The sequence below is a fragment of the Pezoporus occidentalis genome, unplaced genomic scaffold, assembly GCF_034315485.1.
Source record: "Pezoporus occidentalis ecotype Australia unplaced genomic scaffold, CSIRO_AGI_Poc_V1 ctg58, whole genome shotgun sequence".
NCBI classification, from domain to species: Eukaryota; Metazoa; Chordata; class Aves; order Psittaciformes; family Psittacidae; genus Pezoporus; species Pezoporus occidentalis.
This window is the reverse complement of record NW_026915921.1, coordinates 3,517,359-3,533,705: the sequence shown is the minus strand read 5'-3', so window position 1 is coordinate 3,533,705 and position 16,347 is coordinate 3,517,359. Positions and strand designations below refer to the sequence as shown.

The 16,347-nt window shown below is 42.0% G+C and overlaps 1 protein-coding gene across 19 annotated transcripts in view; it reads right to left on the bottom strand.

Moving 5' to 3' along the window:
- ABLIM2 (actin binding LIM protein family member 2) overlaps positions 1–16,347 on the bottom strand; it is a 134,843-nt gene that overhangs the window by 97,566 nt on the left and 20,930 nt on the right. The window contains exon 1 of one of the 19 annotated variants that reach the window (XM_062638766.1): positions 5,294–5,383. The exons of the other annotated variants lie outside the window; for them this stretch is intronic. Coding sequence (XP_062494750.1) covers positions 5,294–5,309 — 16 coding nt within the window. The 5' untranslated portion in view covers positions 5,310–5,383. Of the gene's footprint in view, positions 1–5,293; positions 5,384–16,347 lie in introns of those variants that run through there. 19 annotated transcript variants of the gene reach the window in all.

The following is a 16,347-nucleotide window of genomic DNA, read 5'->3' as shown; positions in this document are numbered from 1 at the left end:
TTTCCACGATGCCCATGGTGTTCAGTGTCCAGAGCTACAGGGCAGGACAACCTCACACATTTGCTTCCCTTCAGGTCTCTGGATCAAAGTTTCAGAATTTAAAAAACCCAAATACTCCCCTATAAAATAAATTTCAAAGGAAAAGATGCAGTATTTCTGTTGGAATTCTGCCATTCATCTTGAAGTACCACAAATTATATTTAAAACATTCATAGTAAAGAGATGTGTAATTATTTTGTTTTACTCAGTTCAGAGCTAAGCTACTCACTATTACACAAAACTCCAGTGGGAATACAGTGCCTTTGGGCGCATTATAAACATGTGCTACTGAAGACAGTTTTAAATACTTATTCTTTCATGTAGCACCACAAAATGATTAATACTAGTTTTATGTTTCAATATTTTAAAATATATTGTGCTTTATGTTGAACTTGCAACTGCTGACAATTTTGAGAAATTAACTCTATTAGGGAACTTCACATTTTAACTTATGTTTCAAATCATGTAAGGAAATGTGCTTACATAGTAATTTTCAGCATTCTACTATTATGCCTTTATGTATCAAAATCAGCCTTTGAGGCAGCAGAAGATATTATCAACATTTGATATATGAAATAGCGAATTATTGATGAAATGTAATGATCTGAGACTACTCACCAGATCAGAACTAAAGAGCTCATTAAAAATTAAATACTTTTATTATACCCTGATTTGTAGAACTGAATTAAACTAGAAATTTCCTTAACTATGAATGATTTTTTCTATACAGAAATACAAATAAATGCCCAATTATCCAAATTTCCCTTTCTCCCAGACTGCATTTGCTTTAGCAGAGTTAATCTTCACCAATCCTCAAACCCGAAGGAGATCTAACTGCAATCCGTTTTTGACAAAGGCAAAAAATGACAAGAAATGAACTAGCAAACAATTTCCACAGCACTTTTTTGGTGCGCAAGACCTGTCTGCTGGCGATATCACTGCCAGGAATCTTGCCAAGTGTTCAATGCTCACGTATTTCTGATGTCAAGTCTCAGTCTCTTTCCAACAGGTGAAGTAGTACATAATTCAGCAGGTCTGGATAAGGAACAACTTATTGAATTAGCAATGGTTTGTAAAATTTGTCAGATACCATATATCCCTCAGATTTACTTCTATACTGCTTGCTCAAGACATATGCACATGCTGCAAGTGTCGCAGGGAAGAGGGGACAATGGTATCACTCATTATTAAAGCTGCATTATACACTTTATGGCAACTGTAAAGTGATGTTTCCAGTGTGCTTTTAACTTTGCCTTATAACTGTTCACATAGACACTATTCAGATTTGGTGTTCTTGAGCTCATTTCTTCAGGGAAAATTTCAGACAAACTGCTTAAGCTTTTTCTAAAGATGGAAAAAGGTTAGAATATGATAGATTGTTTTTCAGTGTTAAAAAGAAAGCACAGCACTTTGATTTTGGAAGAACTTGGAGTAAAGGCTGAAGCCTGACAGAGATGGACATTGTGACAGGTACAAAAAAACCACCCCTTTGAATAAGAATGGCTCCTTTGGCATTGCTATACTAAGTAGGCTTTAACAGAATTGGGGACCAGAATGAGGTGCCAGGGATGAGGATGAGATTTGGATGAGACAGGAGTGTTTGGAAAGCAGCACAATACAAGCTGATGGTGATGGCAGAAGGGAGAAGATTCCCAAGTCCCTGGTCATGCTCCGCGATGGAGCCTGGGATGGAAAATGTCACCTTCTCTCTGCTATGAGCAGACTGCTGAAGGAAATCAAACCCTTGGAAAACGATCCTGTTTTCCAAGGGTTTGACCAGCCCACGCAGAGGACGACAAACCCCCTTGCTATCAGGCTGTCCAACAGCCAGATGAGAGAAACCTTCATGATGGGTTATAGAACTGAGGAGAAACACATGGCCACAAACTGCAGAATTTGATACAGTCCAAATGCTCGTTCCAGTTTGGTGCATTTTGTCTTAATTTGGCGTAAGAACCCATAGAAGCCATTACTAAGTTTAGAAATCAAATACTGAAAAGTTTAAAAGTACCATGATTAAGAATACACATTCAATCTTGAGTCAAACCTTAAGTATGAAGCTAATAATAAAGACTTTCAATGGCTTTGTTCAATATAAGGACACAAATAAGGCCACATTTACTCTACATTATTTAACCCTGTCCTGACAAATCACCTGATTAGATTTACTGCTCTTAGTGATTACAGAAACCTGACATGACAAAGAGCCATAGAACACAATTATAATCATAGAACCTTAGAATGGTTTGGGCTGGGAGGAACCTTAAAGATCATTTAGTTCCAACACCCTGCCATGGGCAGGGACACCTTCCACCAAAGCAGTTTTCTCAACGCCCCATCCAACCTGGCCTTCTGCGGTATTTCACATGGACATTTTAAAGTGTACTGTGAACTAAACTAGGGGTAACTTAAACGGAGAAACAACGTTCATGCCAATAAGTATCTTATTCCTAAAGAACATGTTTTTATAATCCAAACAATTACCTCTCAATGAGGGGAAGGTGCTAACCCCTCACAGTGTTTCTGGGGATCGACAGTGTGGAACCAGAGCCTGCAGGCTATGGTAAAAAGAAAACCAAAGGAACTAGGAAGGTTCCTCTCCCCTGTTATTTTTGTTTTCATCCAGTTCTAGAGGCTGGGTTGGCTCATACAAATAAAATATCATTTGCCTTCAACAGCAACCTTCCGTCAGCAGAAAAGCTACATTAATTTTCTTTAGCAACTATCAACACTACTGGCTCCTGTATAAATTCACCAGGAACATCCCTTTTCACAACCCATTACATTCACTTCATGTGATGAAGATACTTTGTTCTGAGGAAAAAAAAGAGAAAACATTAGTATCTAAAATGATCAATATTAGCTGTTTAGTTCATAAAAACATTCAGCTTTTTCAACAAAGGCAGAGGCCACATTCTAACTCTGAACCAAAAATGCTCAGCTCTGATAGCAGATATTATTCTGCATGAAGGGGGTTGGAACTAAATGATCTTTAAGGTCCCTTCCAACCCAAACCAATCTGTGATTCTACGAAGGAATTAGCAGCAAATATCTCTGTGTGACACTGAAAGCTTTCATCTCTATAGCCAGAGGTGGTTACGCAAAATCAAAACGAAGATGAGGCCCAAGTGCCATTTACTGACTATTTGAGGAACAGAAGTACTGATTGCTGAAATGCTGTATCAAGTGATCTGTGGAGGGTGTGGTGCACAGCAGCCCAGAGGGGAATTAAATTTGCAATCTCCTCTGAGCAGGATTAAAGAAGCAGATGAGCGCAGCAGCACCGACCAGAATTAGAGATTGGAGTTCAAGTTGTTTTTTTTGCCAAACCTGCCTTGTGTCACCTCAGTCAAAACACCCAGGTTGGATTTAAAAACACCCAGATGAAAGGAAAAGAAACAAGCATTTGAGTACCTCTGAATATTCCATGTACTCCTGGGTTTAAATGCCTAAAGCTGGCCCCGGCTCCCTCTCTGTCTTGTGTCTGTGTGTAAAATACAATGACAAGGAGTTCTTCCAGTGGTGACATGGCAGTAAGGATAATATAACACGGTAATAAGTAATACAGTAATATGTGCGATGTTCAGAGAACTAAATGGGTGTGAGCTAGAAGTTTAGTTTAGATAAGGGGGTTGGCGGGTTTTATTTTCCCCGAAGAGCTGGTGATTCATTATGGAGCCTTGTGGGGGCTTGAGACCTCAATGGTCCTTTCCACAGAAAGGAAGAAAAAGAGAGTGATTATGAAACGGTAACTCCACAAGCTTTCCCCATCCATCCTTCCAACCACTCTCTGCAGCAAGGAAGAGCAATTCTCTGGGCACAGCCCGGCCCAGCCATGCACCCCAGTGGTCCTGGCACCAGGGCAGAAGGGAGCCTAGTGCGCTCAAAGGGATAGGTACCAAACCTGCCCAAGGAGCTGACATGTTAGATGCTCTGTAACATTAAATAACTGGTTTACCTTATTTCTCAATTAGCAGCTTGTGTTAAAAGCCATTTCAAACATGTTCGTATGTTTTTCCTTATAACACAATGCCTTCAGTACATCTCACACAGCAGAAGAAGCAGAAGAACAGGGAAAGCTGAAGAAATTTTGCTTTCAATGTCCATGTTACACAGTCCCACAGGCCCTCTACTTGGCTATAGAGGGCTGAACTGTCACTCATGAATTCGAGCTTGCCTCCTCCCCCAAATGAGGCTTTTCTGCACCAAGTAGGGCCAGCCACTGCCCCAGAAACACTGCTCTTCCCCTCCTACAGCAAAGCACTACTGCTGATTCTCTCTTTAGTTCCTATACCACAAGACAGGCAATTCATCTAATTCAACAAATCTTTATGTTAATAGGTCTCTATTTAATTAAATTCATTCATGAAGTCCAAAAACACAAACTAAAACAGTTCAAGAATCACATTCCTTTCTGAGATTTATACCTGCTATTACTTATAAACAGCCTTTCCAGTGGCACTAAGGAAAGGATTGCATGCCTTTTCCAGCACCTCTTATGGATCACAATCAGAACAGAGACCTATACCTAATACAGGACAGCAAGCAGACAGCACAACTGAACCAAGCTCTGCTTTTACTGCTAATCACAGACTTTATGGGATCAGGGGCAAAGGAGAGAGAGGTGTTACCCAGCAGAATGTGAATACAACCATGCGTAAGGGATGCAGCACAGCACAAGTACTCAGTACGCAAGAGCTCCAAACTCACCATATGCTCAGTGCAGAATTCACATCACGTAAACAAGCCTAGCAGGAGGTAACCTCCTGCCCTCATTATTATGATAAAATATTTACCAAATCCAAAGGCAGTTAGTAAAAACCTCTGCTAATTTTAGGAACCGTTACTGTGGCGATGTAAAGGCTATTTTTGTATGGGTTTAGTAAGATTACAGTCAGAAAGAATATAGGAACAGCACTCCAATATATCTGCATAATGCAATAGGTATTGTTTTTCAGCACAACCTAATATGAAGTCTAAATTCAATTTAAATTAGATGAGGAAAGTTTTCAAACCGAGCTGTCAGGTAAGTGCCAGCATCATTATAATTCCCAAATCATCATTCATATAATTATATGAAGCTTTATGTCAAATAAATGTTTAACCATCTTCCTCCACTCTGCTGCATTTCCACATAGAAACACAGAATAATTATTCTCATGACGGTATCAGTGATTTAGTCACCACAGCTCCGGATGAAAGACAAATCATTTCAGGTGTAGGCCCTCCAAAATGTGGAGTCGTCACACTGTACCTGTATCTTCCAGCATTCCTGCATTAATTTCCTTCTGAAGGGGAAATGCCACCAGAAACACTGCTGCTGCGTGGCCAGCCGGTGGAGAGGAGCTCGGCCGGAGCAGCAGGGCACTGGGAGCTGAGGCAGCTCTGACACCAATGTGCTTGGGGTCAGATGATTCCCGCAGCACCCACACACAGCAGGACAGGACGTGAGCCAGCACCTCACTGCTGCCGTGTAAAAATAGCATCCTGCACAAGCCTCAATATTGTCACGTCCATGGGGCAGGGCACCACTGGCAGAGCCCCAGAGGAACCAGACACAGGACGTGCCAGCGATGGCTCTTTGCATCAGGAGATGCCACCCTACATAGCCACTGAGGGTGCTGCTTGGCACCTGGGGAAAAAAGGCTTAAAGGAGGAAAACCTGCAAGCTGCTTGGCCACAACTTAAGAACGCAGGCTGAGGTACTGAGGTATGATACCCCTCTGGCCATCCCCCTAGTCTAGACTATCCCTTCTCCATGGAGCAGGAGGGCACAGCACTGGTGTCGGGAGATGCTATAAGCTTGTCTCTCCCACAGGTGGTCATCAAGATACTTGGCAGCCAAAAATCTCTCCGTGATTGTGCATACAGAGTTGCACCCTGTATCACTGGAATTACACTGATGTGTTATTTAAAGCAGTACTTGCTGGCACAGTTACCATGTGAATACTCCATGAGGATTAAAATCTGGAGTTCTCACATGCTTTGGACTAAATTTGCATGAAGGCAGTAACATGGCTTGTGCATTGAAAGGGAACTGCTGGCTTGGAGAACAGCTGGCTAAACCTGGAGTAAAGTGCTGGGATAGGGACAGGATTGCACCACCCTTTCTCACAATGCAGATCACTTTTCTCCCTGCAGGTTTCACAGAAGCCAAGTGCTCTCCCCTTTCCATCACTCACCACCCTTTACCCAGTCAGTGCCTGCTTGCTTACATAGCAGCAAAGACACAGAGTTTTCTCCTCCAGCAAACAGAAAGCAGCCAGGGGCATAAATGTGAAAAGAGGTCTCCACGGGTTCTGGTGCTGCTGAGGGAGGGCTGTGAAAGCAGCACAGTTTGTGCAGCACCACCCACAAAAAGCACAGCAAGTTCACTCTGCCGGGCAGGTTGAACAATAGTTTGCACTGAATTTTGTTAAAATCTATTGAACTGATCTAATTTGAACGTACATTGAAGGGTGAGTCTCCATCGACCTCAACAGTCAATGCCAATTCATGTCACAGAAAGTTCAATACCTTCCACTCTCCATTAAAACCACAAACTATTGTTTAAAACTTGAAATACTGGGTTTTTTTCTTTGTTTAAAAGAAAAGGGGGGATTATTTGTGTAGAATAAAGTGCAAGTTTTACAGCTTAGTGAAGCTCTTATCTCACTATGGCTGAAGGGTTATAAACACTATATAAAGAGGGGGTGGAGACTATTCTTTCTTTAAAAAAAGCATCAATGCTTCAAAAGCATATATATGTCATTATGATCAAATTTGAAAGTATTTCATGATAAGAGACAGAAACAGCTGATAGTTTGTAGATCTTATAGAAATGCCCATCACTTACAGCAGAAATCAGGAACTCTCCCGAATTTCATCATGTTTCCCTTTGGTTTATTACTTACAGAAAAGGTCTTTACATTTTGTAACGGATATGAAACAAAACATTTGTTTGCCCAGTACAGTCTGCCAGGAGCAGAAGAGGATTTCCATAAGGCAACTGAAGAGCTCTGACTTCAGAAATCTATATGGTGAGTATATCACTGTTCAGGGAGATGCCAGACATGGTCCATAACTTACATAGCACCCAGCTGACATGGCCTGACACCCAGAGGGCAAGACCTGAAGGTCCCATGTTCTGCACATTGAATCAAAACTATGAATTACTCAATTTATAAAAATTCTTACCTACATGTTACCTTGCAGCAACTGACTTCTGGCATTAAAACCTTATGGCAGGATTTTATATTGCTCAATACTATTGCGCTGTCTGTGTGAGGCCAGATCCTCCCCGCGCTCTTTTGGATCACCATCAGCCACCCTGCCTGAGCTCTCCAGATATTTGCAAGATTTGGCCTACTTAGTTTTTCCCAGCGGCTACTTCGGCTTGGCAGAAACACAGAAGGCACTTTACTAAATAGCAATACTCCAAAGGAATGTAAATTAATAGGCAGGAAAAGCAAAAACTCTTTCGCTCTAACACAGCCTTTCCCTCTGCTCAACAGGGTTTCTCCTTTTCAAGGCTAAATGTTATATAATTTGCACATTACTGTTATATGATCATAATGCAGTCACGGAGTGTACTAATTTGTATTTACAACTCTAGGTGCAAACTCTGAGCTTCCCCTGTGGTCTCACCACTTGGCTACAGCAAAGCAGAAATAACACTTGAAGAGCTCAGAAGGATTTGATGGTGTTTCTGTGAAACTCCAGCACTACTCAGGGGCTTTATGGGCACAAAGCACATGACCATTGTACTCAACCATTGTGATGAGCTGGCTCACGGGAGCCTTATAAGAGACAGCAGTGACAGCAGCACAGAAAAGACAGCTCAGACACTGCCTCCTGACACTGCTGCTACAAATGATGCAGGAAGCAGTATAGCTTTAAACTGATTTCTCAGATCAACACCTCCCAGGCACCTGCAACTCCCCTGTTATAAAGGTAGTAACAGCACATTGCCCTTGCTATAGAAAAGGATGAAGCACTTGGCTTCTCTTACAACTTCAAGTGATGTTGTAGCCACATCAATGCCCTCACCCATCCTCTGTTTCAGGTTTCTTTCTGCCAAGGTTACATGACTGAGGTCAATGCCTTCACTGATGTCTTTGCAAACAGCAGCCAGGCAGCTTAGCAACAAATTTAGGCCACTCTGGAATGGATTAGTTGGCTGCAAACTCTTTATAGCTTCTGATACCATTGGTTGTAAATGGCATTTTAAATAGATTTCAGATCTGCTCCTAATTAACTCATGATTTTTTCATGTATGCACTTCCCTCTTCCCAGTAAAAGTTAAAATGAATGTCAATTGTAATTGAAGGCAATAGATAAGATATATAGTCAAACTCTGCTTCTGCTCTTCATGCTCACACCACCTCATTAAACCATTTTGAGCTTTTTCCATAGCCAGTCTTTGAAAACATTTAGAAACATTTCTTTTCTTAAATAGAGAAGAATGTAGATGTTTCTCTTCACTATAAATATGGAGTCATTTATAAGCAAGCATTTCTTAAAAATCAGAGCTAAAACACCCGAGATTTTGGGACTTTGCAATATACCATATGTACGTACATGCTTGTAAACAGCAATTCTTATGCTACTTGGGATCTGCATATTCATTTAAACTTTAGGCTGCCCTGTGTGGAGTCAGGAGTTGGGCTCAATGACCCTCATGGGTCCCTTCCAACTCAGGATGTTTTATGATTTTATGGAACTATCTCCCTGGGCATTAAGTCACTCAGTTTCTAACCATTCACATATATGACTGTTTAATAGCCAGTGGAGACTACAGAGTCCAGTGTCAATACAGATCAACAAATCTATTTTCAGAAACAATCAATAATTAATGAATTTTACTTTTAAAATGCTGGAAAATCCAAGAAATCATCATATTTCAGAGAAATGCTTTCAGTTGCAAAAACTGGCTGTATTGCTGCTTCATGTCATTTTTGCCTTACAGTGGTTTACATCCAGGTGAGTGTTCATTTGGATTTTCTATTGAGGATAATATGATCCTGAACAAACAAACAAACAAAAATGCAATAAAATTAAGTATACCTCTGTATGTAATGGTAGAGGTTTGGGCAATGCTTTATCACTAGGACAAAAATGAAATTACGAAATAGAGGTTTCCTTTTACCTGTCATCATTTACCAACTGAACTTACATATTCCTTGGTGGTGTGTTTAAAGTTGGCACTACTACTAAATGGTCTTGCTCTTGAGCATTTATGATCCAAATAAAGATGAAAAACATGGGAGAAGCAAAAATAAACAGTAAAAGGATAAAGGTTTAATGAGAAAGAGTTGGATAAATGGTATCTCTAACCTAAACCCATGTCTCCCAGCCTCTCTTGCATCAGTCCCATTCTGGCTGGTAATGGATTTGTAGAGCCACCCAATCGTGCCCTTGGTGACCAGTCACATCCTACCAAAACCTGTCCTGCTCAGAAACAGCTTGAATTTAACCTCCCTGTTCTCAAACACCTCCATCCTCAAGACCACACATGAGAAAACACTTCTCACCTCCAGCACAGCAATAAGCCATCTCTAATTGAAACACACACAAACAAGGCACACACAAAAAAATTAACCTGTGGGGTCCTGCGGTACAGGTACTGAAGTACAAGACACTGGCAATGACTTATGAAGGAGGAAAACTTAAAATGCGGCATCAGGCTGAGAATTCATTCTGAGCTCTGCCTAACAGAGAGCAGGCAGCTGTGCTTGCTCCAGCAGTAACTGGGTCATGAGTCCTTCTCTGATCCCTGCTATGTCTGGGGAATAAAGAGCTTCCTTCAGCCTTAAGTTTATGATGATAGACCTCGTTTGCTGGCCAGCAAGTCAGGCGAATGAAAGCAGAACTTCTCCCAGCTACTTTCTCACAAGGGGAACCTCTCTACAGCAGACCTAGATCCAGACCCCTTTTACTCCCCCAACTTGAATAAAAGCACCATCTAGTAATCCTCAGAAAACTGTACACATGAAATAGTGAGCAGCAATCAAACAGAAAGCCTGCAAAGCCTTTAGCAGAGATTTTATAATGGGGAAAAATGTGGTTCATCAAACACAGAAAAAGGGTGCAAGAAAATCCTCAGAGGACTAAGAAAAGCAAAACCCTGTCTCATAATGAGGTGACAGAGTCCTGACATGTCCAGAAAGCTGTTTGCAAAGTGACACAGGTCAGAGGGCAAAAGGATACAGTCCAGTTAGCAGCAAAGAGACAAAGAGAGCCATCACAATGGAACCGCAGGTCACACGCCTTCAGAAATGAACCTGCGACATAGGGAACCTGCTGACCTTACAAAGCTGATAGGGATGGCAGGTAACAAAAGGAGTAGACACCAGATAAGAAAAGATCTGCTTAAGTAGAGGTCAACGGCTATGATTTAGTGCTGAAAAAACTGCCACGTAATAAGGATAGCACAAGCAATTAACAGAAGGTATTCATTTCTTAAAGGCCAAGCACTACAAGGGACTAATCAGAGAAAGGACTTGAGAGTGCAAGAAGGAAACTTAAACCATCTGCTGAATAGCTAGCTGTAAGATGGGAAAGTGAACAGTATAATGGGATGTATTATGCTAAGGGAAGGCATCCTGCCTGCAATAGAAATGGTACTGTAACAAGCACTGCTCCGATAATACCCGGAATCCAAGCCGGGCATTTCATGTGAGAAAAATCTAAGAAGCAAACTGAGGCAATAAATATCAGTTGGTTCCGCCAAAAATTGCAATTAGGGGAGGAATTAAACTACAATACAAATTTGACATTCAGGGGATCGTGTGAATGGTGCAAGAAAGATGACAGGCACTGCAAAGACACCAACATCATTTTCTGGTATTCCTCTTGGGAGTAAATGAATGCATGGAGCAGGTTTTAGGGATGGAATTTTCTGTGTGGGCTGCTGATGCTACACATACACAAAGAGAGAAGGAGATCACTAAATGTTAATTTATTATTGTTTTACATACAAAATTACCAATTAAGTTGTCTTAATCTACAGAAATTTTGAGTGTTTCGATAGAAAATAACTAGTATTAGCCAAGTAATTAGGTAGAATAAAATGATCTTCTTTGCTTTCCTCTGTTCTGAACAGTTACACAGACACTGCTATAGTTCTGCAATCATTGGCCACCTGTCGTACAAAATTATCGGATGATAATGTGGGTTGGGTGCTATTTAGACAAAAAGATTCAACCTCTCATGTGTTTTAATTGGAATCCTGAAATTTCACTTTGGGGGTGTCTCAAAGGAAAAATCAATGTATGCACACAATAGCCCCACTGCCTCTCCACCTCACTCACCCCACCATCCTGCCCTTTCTCCTCCAAGAAAATTGGAAGATTTTGAGAATTATGAGGCTTGAGACTTGGATTAAGGGAAGATTCATGTGCCTGAAATGCGCATGGACAGATAAAAGTCCTAAACTGCAAGGCTGAGAACCTCCTTCTCACACCTGCTTTTCAGCACATCCAAAGGCAGAGTGAGCTGATTTTTCACATCTCATTTCTCAGCCATCCACAGAGGACTGCAAGGAAACGCCTTCCCTTTTCCATATGTAGTGGATGGTAAAGCACCTATATGTGCCTGTTTGTAACTTAAATCCTTTGTGAGATTGTGGGGTACTGAGTGCTTTATTCTGTGTCACCCCACAGATCTGAGAATCTTCCATTTTGAAGAGCCACCTTCCTTCTTTTCCAAGAACACATGACTCTATTGACCTTTCTGAATCCACGGCACATTTGTTGGAGAAAATCTGGGGAGACACTTATACCGGGCTGCCCTGTGGCAAGGCCCACCTCCCGCAGCTCAGCCTGTCTCTGATGATGGCACCACCAGAACAGGCATGCACAGCCACACACATGTGCAGAAATCATTCTTCGCAAAAATAAATTGGCTATAGTTTCCAGATTAGGGCAATCTGATGAGTTTAACCGCAGTAGATCCAATAGGGAGCTACAGCTGCAAATTCCACTTACTCAAGGACTCAAGTGTCAAGAGTCTAACCCCAGCCTTTGCATGGACAGCTCTGTTCACGTTCACAAAGGCGAGGTGAGACACTGCAATGAGGTTCAGAATGTGGACTCTGAATGCCAAGTTCAAAGCCATGAACAAGAAACCTGCCCTGGAAGGCAGAGGGGATTTTAGACACATCCTCATCTTCAGCTCTCCACATTCCATGCACACACGCCCAATTCCCAGCAATTTAATCCTTGCATTTAGCCTACAGTGACCATGCCAGAAAACATTTTTTCTGCCTGCTTTCCAAATCCCATTCTCTATAAAGGGTTGTAGCTGCAATGTAGCAGGTCAGATCCTAAGCCTACTTAAATACATTCATTTTGGTTGATGATCACTGAGGAATTTGTCAACAGCGTGGAGTGCTGTTCTGAAAGTAAAATAGATAAAGGCAAAGTCACCACTGGAAATGTGATGCTGCTGGCCTTCCCCCTGTTTTCAGTGAAGCCCATCAATAAAACTATTATTGATCTCAGTGGAAGATGCAGCATTAATTTCATACCTGAATTCAGCCAAAGTCTTGATCTTAGCAGTTTACTCATCACTACCAGAAAGTTCAGCCTTTCCCCTAAGGTTACAATTTCTCATCAGTAACATCTGAAATGAAATTATGTCCCTCAGCTCACTTTAGTAGCATGAAACAAACCAGAAAGTTTGTTTTGCTTTCTTGGAATACATCTAAGCTCATTTATATTCTTTATTGCTTAGTTCCATCATAAACAGCTCCAAAATTTTAAGAATCAATTTAAGAAACAACACTGGACTCTATGTCTGTTGCTGTTCTGCAGCTCTATGGCTGCCTGATAATCACTCCCATCACCTCCACCAGTTACTCAAGCCACACTCCTGCCAGTTCCTTCATCTTCAGGCCTTTAAGATAGAGACAGCCATAACCCTAAATCAGAAACTGGCATTTTGGTGCTATTTCCTCTTCCCAGGTCTTTAGCATTGACAGGGCTGCACCCCTGCTCAGCACCACTCGTCACACTGATATTTGCTCCATCTGTGTCACTGAATGGAGGAGGGGAACAAGCACATTCCATGGCTTGGAAACGAGCAAATGTTTGGAACTGGGGAAAAACTGTTTAGAAAGAATTTCCACAGCTTATTTCTCTTTCCATTCCCTGGTACAAACTGAATAGTAGCAATACCAAAAAGTGAAAGCAAGATAAACTAATGAGGAAAACAATGGTTCATTTCGCTAGCCAAGCCACAATGAGTCACCCCTCATCATTAATTGAATTATAATTTACTAACATTCCACTATATGGAACAGTGTTTCTAAAAGTATTGCAGACAATAATTTAAATACTTTTCTTTTTTATGTTGTATTCTGAGGTCTATAAAAATGTCTTAACTCTTGAACTATAAAAATGAACTCCTGTTTTTTATTTCCTCTGCTTAACTTGGCACTAAGAAGGCATTAACTCTTGTTTTATTGCAATCATATAGTTATTTCAAATATAAATAGGTATTGATGTTATTGAAGTGCTGGTGTTAAAAGTCACACTGCCTTACACAGGTGCAAATCAGTTAACACTGGTAAAGTTCACCTGGGTCGGAGCAATCCCAGGCACAGCTACAGGCTGGGCAGAGAAGAGATTCAGAGCAGCCCTGCAGAGAAGGACTTGGGGGTGCTGGTTGATGAGAAAATGAATATGGGCCAGCTTCAGTGTGTGCTTGCAGCCCAGAAAGCCACCCGTATCCTGGGCTGCATCAAAAGGAGTGTGACCAGCAGGTCGAAGGAGGTGATCCTGCCCCTCTACTCTGCTCTTGTGAGACCTCACCTGGAGTATTGTGTGCAGTTCTGGTGTCCTCAACACAAAAAGGACATGGAACTGTTGGAACAAGTGCAGAGGAGGCCACGAGGATGATCAGGGGACTGGAGCACCTCCCGTATGAAGACAGGCTGAGGAAGTTGGGGCTGTTCAGCCTGGAGAAGAGAAGGCTGCATGGAGACCTCATAGCAGCCTTCCAGTATCTGAAGGGGGCCTATAGGGATGCTGGGGAGGGACTCTCCATTAGGGACTGTAGTGACAGGAGAAGGGGTAAAGGGTTCAAACTTAAACAGGGGAAGTTTAGATTGGATATAAGGAGGAAATTCTTTACTGTGAGGGTGGTGAGGCACTGGAATGGGTTGCCCAAGGAGGTTGTGAATGCTCCATCCCTGCCAGTGTTCAAGGCCAGGTTGGACGAGGCCTTGGGTGACATGGTTTAGTGTGAGGTGTCCCTGCCCATGGGAGGGGGGCTGGAACTTGATGATCTTAAGGTCCTTTCCAACCCTAACTATTCTATGATTCTATGATTTTAAGCTGTCGCAACATTTCTTCTTAGATTCAGTTACACCCATATAAACCTAATTGTGCTTCATCCCCATCGGATACATCAGCATGTTGCCTCTTTTCACATTCAGACTACACAATTTCTGCAGTCAATTATCTTTCAACACCACATTCATAGGAGAAATGTGTTATATTCACACAAACACAACCCTGGAGCGTACAGCCACTGTGCTACTTCTTACACAGCTCTGCAACCAACAGTTCTGTCATCGACGGGTACATTTCTGAGCTATATATACACATCTTTTTGACCGAGTTTTGGGTTGCTTTATTTGTGAACTGCCAACTTATTCAGACAGCAAAAGTTTTATGTCAAACTCAGTATTTTATTCTGAGGCTTTATATTCACCGTTTGCATATAAAGGGGAAGAAGCAATATCAACCGATAAAATTGTGTCTTATTTATAAAAATAAAGGAATTGCAGACCATTTTCCCAGGGAATGTACAGAAATGCAATTCAGTAAATAACAGATGAAAACGCAATGCCAAATCCCACATTAACCTCACTCCCGTGATTTCAACAGGATTGAAACACAGAAAAAGCTCATTGCGCCAAGGGAACAGTTAGTGAGATGTGTGTAGTCTAGGGGCAAGAAATGCTGGAGTCTGCTAACCCCATCCAGCCTCTGCACCCACGTAGCTTTTGCACAGACACCTTAGTTTAGAGGAGGTGGCCAAGGTCTGGTCCCAGTGCTATGTCAGGGTGAGGGTGTGGTGAGCACAAGCAGAAGGTGCCATGGTCTTCACATTACCTGTATTGTACTTGGTTCACTGGGAAAGAAGGAAAAACAGCAGGCTCAGGGGGACCTCATCACACAGTGCTGCACTATTTAAAGAGCAGCTACAATAAGGATCAAGGCTCTTCCTTTTACAAGGAGCCATATGGAGAATAGAAGGGACAACAGGTATAAGCTGCAGTGGGAGAGATTTCATCTTGATGTAAGAAATAAATTTCTCACAGTGAGATCATATCCTGCAACAATGTCCCCAGGAACATGGTACCCATGGTGCCTCTAGTCCCCATTGCACCTCCAGTCCCCATTGCTAGAGGTTTTCAAGATGCATTGGAAAGTGTGCTAGATAATCTCATCTAGGCTCCATTTACCATGAAAGGCTAAACCAGGTGATCATTTGAGGTCCCTTGCAACCTGACTCTGCAAATAAAGGCAGCCCTGCATGATGAAAAATGTGACTCAGAAATTCACTGCTGTTCCCCAAGGGGGAAAACTGAAATATAGTTGGAAGAAAGCACCAAAGAGCACTTTTCAAGTCAGAACAAGAGAAAACAAGAAACTGTTTAGTGTACTTTCTTAATCTAAACTGGCTTTTAGTTTCACTGGGAGTGAACCTGGTAAGTCCTCACATTTCATGCAACAAATACAATTAGACTAAAATTGTAGGCAAGGCCCAGTGAACACCAGCTAGCTCTGCAAAAGCATTACAAAACCTCTATTTTCCTCTGTCTTCAGAGAAGCCTTTATCTCTGTGCTTAACACAGAAAAGCCTAGCGAGCTGCTGTGACATGGAGGTTGGCAGCCCCACTGGGCAGATGTAGGTCACTCCTCCTCTGCACAAGGGGAAGGATACAGGGAGCTTCATCTGGCTGCAAGTTGCTCCAATTGTCAATAATCCTGCCAATTCAAATGACCTACTAAGACCACAATAACGTAGGATGCTATTGCTTGACCTATATGCTGCTGAAGCAAGACTTGGTCTATTGGGTCATCATTGACACAGCCATCCCGGTTCATGGACTCAGTTCATGACACTACATGTTTTACCGCATCCCCTTCTTGCTGCATGCACAGCTCTGAGGCTGTTTGTATTCACAGTCATTTCTCCTTAACTACTTCAAGCTTCCTTCTGCTTCCCCACAAGGATAACTGCTCATGTATGGTTTTGGTCATTGCTGTTGGCAATATGTAGAAGCAGGATAAATTCTCCACAGACAAACCTGGG